The sequence below is a fragment of the Centruroides sculpturatus genome, unplaced genomic scaffold, assembly GCF_000671375.1.
Source record: "Centruroides sculpturatus isolate CEXI.00-Female unplaced genomic scaffold, Cexi_2.0 scaffold821, whole genome shotgun sequence".
Taxonomy (NCBI): Eukaryota; Metazoa; Arthropoda; class Arachnida; order Scorpiones; family Buthidae; genus Centruroides; species Centruroides sculpturatus.
The window spans coordinates 151,578-160,163 of NW_019384950.1; the positions used below are offsets into that span (position 1 = coordinate 151,578).

The 8,586-nt window shown below is 28.9% G+C and overlaps 1 protein-coding gene across 2 annotated transcripts; it reads right to left on the bottom strand.

Moving 5' to 3' along the window:
• Positions 1 to 3,017: 3,017 nt before the first annotated feature.
• LOC111632262 (ubiquitin thioesterase OTU1-like) lies at positions 3,018 to 8,581 on the bottom strand. 2 transcript variants are annotated; one of them, XM_023376655.1, is made up of 2 exons: positions 8,484 to 8,581; positions 3,018 to 4,242 (listed from the first exon to the last, which is right to left on the bottom strand). In XM_023376655.1, the coding sequence occupies exon 2, from the start codon at positions 4,228 to 4,230 to the stop codon at positions 3,301 to 3,303; it is 930 nt and encodes a 309-aa protein (XP_023232423.1). In that variant the 5' UTR covers positions 4,231 to 4,242; positions 8,484 to 8,581; the 3' UTR covers positions 3,018 to 3,300. The 2 variants fall into 2 exon arrangements, with proteins under 2 accessions (XP_023232423.1, XP_023232424.1); XM_023376656.1 differs by lacking the exon at positions 8,484 to 8,581 and adding an exon at positions 6,746 to 6,820.
• Positions 8,582 to 8,586: the final 5 nt, after the last annotated feature.

An 8,586-nucleotide genomic window follows, 5' to 3' on the forward strand; every position in this document is an offset into this window, starting at 1 on the left:
GCTATTTCACAATTTAGCAAATTGTACTTGTTAGAGTTTGACATAAGTTGCCTTGGAAAAATCTGGATTTAGCAAAGACACCGAGAATCAAAACATTTGGGAACTACTGAGCTACAAGATATATTTGCTATTCTCTTAAAATTCTGTGATGTAGGAAATCCTTTGGAATTATCAAACAAATATAAAGATGATTTGGCATATGACTTTAAGTGCCAAGTGCAACTTGCCAACCCAAATATTGATGCATTTTATACAGATCAAATATACAACGGAACCTTAATTGACATAGAAGATAAAATTGTGTCTATGGATGGACCACAGCTATCATCATTTAGTCTTCCACAAACCAATAGAACAGGAATCAACATATGATACCAATTTTTTACTGAATATATAAATGAAAATGAACCAAAGTTGTTGTCTGATCAAAGAATTGCTTATTTAACTATAATCTCAGAAGAATGGATGTATATACTTTTTGTATGCTCATGGTAGTACTAGAAAAACATTTGTCACAAATTACTGGCCAAAGTTGGGAAGGAAAATAAAATTGCTCTTGTTGTAGCTTCTGGTAAAGCCACTACACTGCTGCCTTGAGGACACACAGCTTATTCTACATTCAAATTTCGTTTGGATTTAGCTGCTAATGATGAAGCTGTAATATTACCAAAAATTCATGTAAGGGAGAGGTATTTAAAAAATGTGAACTTATAGTCTGGGATGAATGTACAATGGCCCATAAAAGGGCATAGGAAGCCTTGAATAAAACTCTACTACAAGATGTCAGAAACAACAAGACACTGACGGGTGGAGTAACTGTTGTTTTATCTGGAGATTTTCACCAGACCCTGCCAGTTATAAAGAAACAAAATGATGAAATTTGAGCATGTCTCAAATCTTCCTGTTTGTGGCACAATGTTATGATCTTTAAGCTTACCACTAACATACAAGCAACAATTTATGGTGACCACAATTCAGATATATTTGCTTATAATTTGCTTGGAGAAGGAAAATTTCCTGTGGATTCTGACAATAAAGTCAATATACCTAAAATCAGCATAGTAGTCCAAAGTGTTAATGAATTAATAAATAAGGTATTTACTAACTTTACTTCTCACTACAAAGTCTTTACCTGGTTGTGCAAAAGAGCAATATTAGCACCAAAAAATATGACAGTTAATTCTATAATTTTTTGTAAGTTGTAATTCAACTTACAACTACTCCGTGATATTCCAGGTGATCCTTATATTTACAAATCCATTGATACAGTTATAAATCCAAATGAAATTGTCATATCTCCAACAGAGTTCTTAAATTGATTAAATTAAATCTGTGACCATACAAATAATTTGGGTCCTTACAAAATATTCCTTTTTGATAATCCAACTAGAGGCAGATGGAGTTCTTAAATTCTTTGGAATATCCAGAGTTGCCTCCTCACAAACTTAAACAAGTTTACAACTTAAAGTTGGAGCACCTATAATACTTCTACAAAATTTAGATCAGCCTAACCTTTGCAATGGTACCAGATTAATAATAAAAGCATTACAGGCCTCATATTATTGAAGCACAAATACAAACTGGTTGTGGCAAGGATGAGTACACTTTTATTCTTAGGATACCTCTAATAACATCACAAGAGCCATTTCAATTTAGATGCTTACAGTTTCCAGTAAAACTAAGCTTTGCTATGTCAATTAACAAATCACAGGGACAAACATTGAAAGTTGTTGGCCTACAATTAGAAGAATGTTTTCCTCATGGTCAACTGTATGTAGGATGCTCTAGGGTAGGAACTGCTAACAATCTTTATGTATACTTCCCGTTTGGAAAAACACGCAATGTTGTATATGAAGAAGTGTTATAAATTTTATTTAACTTTTTTAGCCTTATATACCTTGTTCAAATTCACCTTTGCTTGATATGAGTTTTGTTTATTTCTCATATCACAGATTTTTGTTACATACTGAATAATTTCTTGAAAAAAAATACTAATTACACATTTCAAATCTAAACATTCTGTTTCCTGTCCATAAGCAAGAAGAATATCTATTCAATGTGCACTCTTCGTTGTTTCATAAATAACTTTCATGATAATTTATACCCGGGCAATGCTGGGCTTACCTGCTAGTATATTATAAAAGCAAAATTTCATTCTTCTCTTTGTCAGAATTGAAACAAATTACATATTTTGATGGGTAAATGTTCAAAAACATGCATATTTTAAATTAAAATTCTATATTATCACAGTTTCTCAAGATACAAAATAAGACAATCAGAATAATTTGAAAATGAATTAATTTTCTAAAAGTACAATTAAAATTGAGTTTTAATTCTGTCTACAAGAAAACCACATATTTAAATATATTGATAGATTAAAACTTAAATTATGTATAAATATGCAAAAACTATGTTATATTTGTATTTTCTTAGTATAAGGTTGCCATTGAGTACAAATCACACAGGAACACTTAGTGGAAAAAAGTCGGTTTATTGATAGGAAAGGATATGCATTTCAGGCTAAATGCCCCTCTTCAGTCCTATTATAACAGATTCATCAGCAAAAATTATTACAGTTACAGATTTACTGATAACATAGATTTACTGATACTGAAAGTGGAGCTAAAAGAATTTTAGCTCCACTTTCCCATTTTTTCAACTATGTCTTCTCACGAGTCGTGTTGTCCTAACTGTCACTATGATCTCAGGTAATTATGTTTTATTGTATAAACCTTTGTATGCATGTCCTAAATATTTCAATACAATCAGTAAATCTGTAACTGTAATAACTTTTGCTGATAAATCTGTTATAATAGGACTGAAGAGGGGCATTAACCTATTCGATGTTGAAATTTTTATCTGAAATTTGTGACATTATGTTGAATTTTCGTCAATGTTAAGCCTAAAAACATTTTTTTTTAAAATAATAATCGTGTTTACTGTGTCGTTAAAAATTATTTTTTTATGTTGCACAAACAAAATAAATATATAGAAACAAAATAAATTATATTTTAAAAGTTTGTTTTAATATAAAAATTGTGACGCATAGCGACATCTAGTATCAAAAACATTCCGATGTAAACACGAAAATATTTGGGATCGCTCACACAGGTCAATGAGGTCAACACGAATATTTTTGGGAACAACGCACGACAGGTTAAGCCCAAAATGCATATCCTTTCTTTTCAATAAACCGACCTTTTTCCGCTAAATTGTTCCTGTTGTGATTTGTTCTCAATGGCAACCTTATGCTAAGAAAATACATATAGTAAAGAGAACAGCAAGCAACCAAGATCTATGTTATATTTCTCCAAAATTAGTATGTCCTGTTTCTTTAGCATGATGCTGAGCTTCTATCTGTCCTTTTAGTCCTACATTACATACTAAACAACGCAATGAAAAATTATGAACGTCAGTAAACTGTCGACTTGATTTAGCTTCTCGTGCAATTTCTAGAGCCATCTGTAAAATAGTTTCATCTGAAGTTTGAAATAATGTCTGAATCTGTTGTGGGGATCCTAACGTTTCCAGCATTAAGGGATCATAATGTATCCCATCATAAATTAATAAAATACGCTGATCGTAATTCAAATCCTCCCCAAAACGATTCAGACGAATGTTTTGTGTATCTACTGCCACAATTTCTACACCGTAATATTTACTGAGAATAGAAAGTTCTATTGCACCACCCCAATGATTTTCATTAAGAATCCATGCACAATATTCTTTATTAGGTTTTCCTAGAAATGCTTCATTATATGTTTCAGGATCAGCAGCTACTGTCTCTGCAATTATTTGTCTTAGAGAAAAGCCAGCAGAAATATCATATTCTCCATTAGATAACGAAAAATAAACACTAGTGAATAAACACGAATTATTTGCTGGTACTGTACGTCTCATGAGTATTCCTGGAGCACTACTGTTCATCTGTTCAACACACAGAGGAGAAACAACGTCGGCTTTTTGATGCAAAACTTGTTTTGCATTTTCTTCTACAATTAATGTTTCACCAGAATATAGAGGTAGACCTTCTAATTTTTTATTATCATTTGATAAATCAAGAGGTTTGGGAGGAAAACCTGCCAGGACTTTAATAGCAATTGGATCAGTACCAGTTATACTGAACAAATGTCCTTTTAAATCTTCAACTGTGTTATCACCAGTCAATGTATCCAATGTGTACTGTCCATCTTTTGTTTTGCATCGCAATACAAGTTGTTTAGAAGCCATAATTGCTAATATCTACAAGAGAAAAAAATTTAAATAAATAAATGATAACATTTAACTTAAAGATAATTTTATAACAATTTAATTCAACTTATAGAAATAAGAATTTTTAAATTATTTAACATATTTCTTTTCTGAAATTACATTGTTTGGTAATTAGAAAATTAAACTTTAATAAAATCCTGAAACTTTCTTGTATTTTTTAATTCCAATTATGAATTCATTCATAAAATTGATTTATAACTAATATTTTATTTTTAATTCTAAACAAAATAAAAAATTTCAGACTTGACACCAAATCAATCAAACTATTGCCTAATTATCAAAAGTTTTACTAATTAATTAATGAAATTTACCTAATTAAAAATTATCATATATTAAATTTCTCCTAATGAATATAAAGTCAACAATACATAGATGGATATCTCATCAGTTAATTATAATTAAATTATATGCATCATATACATTCTATAGATTATTTTTAATTATTTCCTTGCAATACTTTTTTGAGTTAGTACACACAATAATATACAGTGAAAACATTCAATTTGTTTAATATTAAAAAAATTTAATTTGATTTTTAATTACTAAAAAGTATATTGGTAGATTGTTATGCTGGAAAGATAAATTAAAATTATTTGAGTCATTTATTCAGTCAATACTGTTATATGGGTCCAAGACTTGGGGCTTTGAATGGAGAGAGAAAGATGATAATTTACAAATTAATTTTATTAAACGTTTATATTCTTTAAAAAGATGGATTCCATCGTATATTATATATTTGGAGTTTCAAAGGGTCCCTCTTTATTTTAATATAATAAAAACTAATTTAAGGTGGTTACGCAAACAGTCAGTCAGTAAACTTACCAAGATCCGCTAAATTATATTTAATCTCTCAAAAAGTAGCGTGGGGAGATTGAATCGTGTTCTTGTTGCAAAATTTTGGCTATCGAAATGATCCTATAATGTTAAATGAAACTGAAGTCTCTGATATTTTAATGAGATTGGCATATAATTATTTAAATGAATTTAAAGATAGAGCTGCTAACTATAAATATAATAAGTAGCATTTGGATATTTTTAATGAATGGGGATCAGTAACCTATTGAATACAGAAGGACCGTTTTGTATTATACAATCAGCGTTATATGTGAGATGTAATATATTTAGAAGAATAATGGTTTCATGTTTGGATTATTGTGAATTCTGTTGCACTCGTGTTAATTTTGATGCTTTTCATGTAGTAACTGAATGTAAGGCTGTCAGACAAGTATTTTGGTGGAGATTAGTTATCAGTTCAATCATATGAGCAATTGTTACAAGATTGTAATAAATATGATTGTATTTTAGTTTTGTTAATAAGATAAATGGCTAAAGTAATCTAATTTCTTTAGTCTAAGATATTTTTTTTTTTCATTAGTTTAATCACCAGGAGGTGTGAATCTAGTATATTAGTGGATGATTTAGTGCTTGACAGTTGGCAGCATTTATGGTTAGTGCTTTGGGTGTATTATAATTAATAATTTAATTTTTTTCAGGTAATTGTTTAATTTTTTTTTCTATATTATTTTATAGAATTTTTGTTTGTGTCGACTATTTGCTGCCATTTTTGTGTGTATTTTTATTTCTTTTGTGGATACATTTATTATTGTTGCTGGTTTTGTTTGTTATTGGTATTAATATTGTATTACTCTTTTTTTCTTTTGACAGGCTAATTATTATGCACTGTACTTTAATTAATAATAATATATTTTGTACTGGAATTGATACTGATGATTGTAATGTTTTCTTCTGTTGCAATATGTCCATACATACAGGGTTTTCCTTGTGCTATTAAATAAAAAATAAAAATAAATACTAAAAAGTATATTGTTAATTATTTAATTATAAATTATGCTAAAATTAAAATTGATTTACAATAATTCTTGAAAAAGTATCCAATTTTATTTTTAAAAATAAATATTTTATGAGAAGACTAAGTTTATTTTATAGTGTAATCAAAAATACATTAAGAAAAAACATATTTCTATTATTCAAGTAAATTAACTGCCAAACATAGGCATGGACATATGGTGACACTTTAGTTAAAGGGGCTGAGGGGTTGTCCAAAACTCTGTACAAAAACCAATTTTAAATTTGCCATTATTGATAACTTGTAAATTTTTTTACTTTCTCTGATTTTATTTGTTCTTGCTATGTCTAAATTTAGAAGGGCAGTTGCCTGTTTCCCAGGTTAGTATGCCCACAAACATAATTTTAAATCATCAAATTATTTTTTTGGATTATATTAAAACTAATTTAATTAATTATCAAACTTTAATTATTATATTAATCTTTATTCAAGGTAATAGCATAACAGTACCTTCACACAAAATTTCAATTAATTAAATTAGTCTTAAATAGGGACTGAAAATTAATCAATCCTTCAATTTATAGGTTTTCAGAAATTGATTTTGGCTTAGATTTATTGCATTTATCAATAAATTAAATGTTATAGACAAAAAATTCATTATCATACCTAACATCAACTTCCATACAAATCTTCAAGAGAATTATTGCTATTTGAAATTGACAATGATCAAACAAATAGTCTTCATTAAATCAATATTAAACACCAAGAGGTCACTTATAAGATATACATCAAATCACAAATAAAAGTTCAAAAGAATGAAAATTTAATTCAATTTGATTGATACTTTAGTTATTTTTTAATTTATATTAACAAATACTTTATAATGTTAAATTACAGAAAAATATGGTTTTTTTAAAAAAAATATCAGGAACTGATATTAAAATAAAGCTGTTTTCTAGAAATTAATTTTTAAAAAAATAATTAATGAAGCAGAGTGGTAAACTAATTTTAGAACAGAATTTTACTTAGTAACTGAAAGGAAAACACACATGAACTAAAATTGCAATAGAACCAAAAGTCAAATTCTTAACATTTGAAATATGAATCACTGAACTATCCAAAGATATATTGCAGCAGTTTGCAAATCACAGCTGCATTTTAAGTAGAATAAAAAAAAGTGTTTTATTCCGAATACTCTAAAACTTTAATGTGTGCTAAATTCAATACAAATTTTTTTAATACCGGAAAATTAATTTAGGATAAATTAACTCACTTTTACATGAAACTCAATCATAATCATTCAATTCTTGAATAATAAATTATCAACATTAGGAACAGCTAAATATTTAATTTTGTACCATGTTTGTTAAAATAAACTCAACAATACAGTATTTAATTAAATTTAAATGTAATTATTTACTGATATTCAAAAAAAAGGGAAAAAACTATAGTAAATTTGTAATAACAAAAATCTTGACAGTCAATCTCTGAATGAGACGGGATCTTATCAGAGCAATAGACCACACCCACAGGAGCAAAAAAGTCAAAGGAACCATAACTCTATACACGACCCTTCGAGATACATCCCCCATAATCAGTTCGCACACAATCACAAGTCGCACTGCTCCATTAAGACCATCGCATTTAACCATTTAGCTTGCGACCAAGCCGACTTTTGGTAGCCCACCCAACCGTTCGCCGAGTACTCGACGTTATATAGTTTTAGAGGATGCGAAGCTCACGCCACGCCAGTGCCGAGGTGCCGGCCATCACTCGCACCAACACGAAGATTTGGCAGTATACCGGCCGATACACTGTAAAAACCAACCTTCGGAGGCAAACATAGATACAACTCTAGATTCGGGGTTGGAAACCCCTCATTCAGAATTTACATCTTACCGAACACCAACAATTATTTCATTAAACGTGCTACTTTTCGGTCAATTGTACATATATAAATACATTAATATTGAGCTAAAACCAATTCTACTCATCCTACAATGAAAATTTTGTAAAAATTGTAGTTAAAAATGTAACCATTTATTGATAAAAAACTGATAAATCCACACTAAATTAAATTTAAATCGAACAGATAACATGCAATTGTTTATAAATATATTAAAATCAACAGTAATTATCACATGAAATAAGAAAAAAAATCATTCTTGTGAACTGAAATAAAGAAAATCACGAATATAATTAATTAAACGAATATATTTCCCGGCAGATGTTTATGCAAATTGGTAAATCAAGCTTCCATCATTCACTTAAGGAAAACGGTGTTAAAAAAACTTAATATAGTAAAATGCAAATAAAAAAATAAGCTTAACGTTTTAATTATTTTAAAAAAAATGCCATCGTAGCATTGAATAATGGAAAAAATAGCTTAATTCCACGCCCTTACTTTTTAAAATATCGCAAAGAAAAGATGAAAAATGTAATCTTTTCCGACCATTTTAGACAATCGAGGTTATGTTTCAACTTCCATTGCCAGAAAACGATGGGAA

Excerpts from the sequence above, each read along its gene's own strand:
- LOC111632262 (XM_023376655.1), bottom strand. The coding sequence starts at position 4,230 with ATGGCTTCTAAACAACTTGTATTGCGATGCAAAACAAAAGATGGACAG.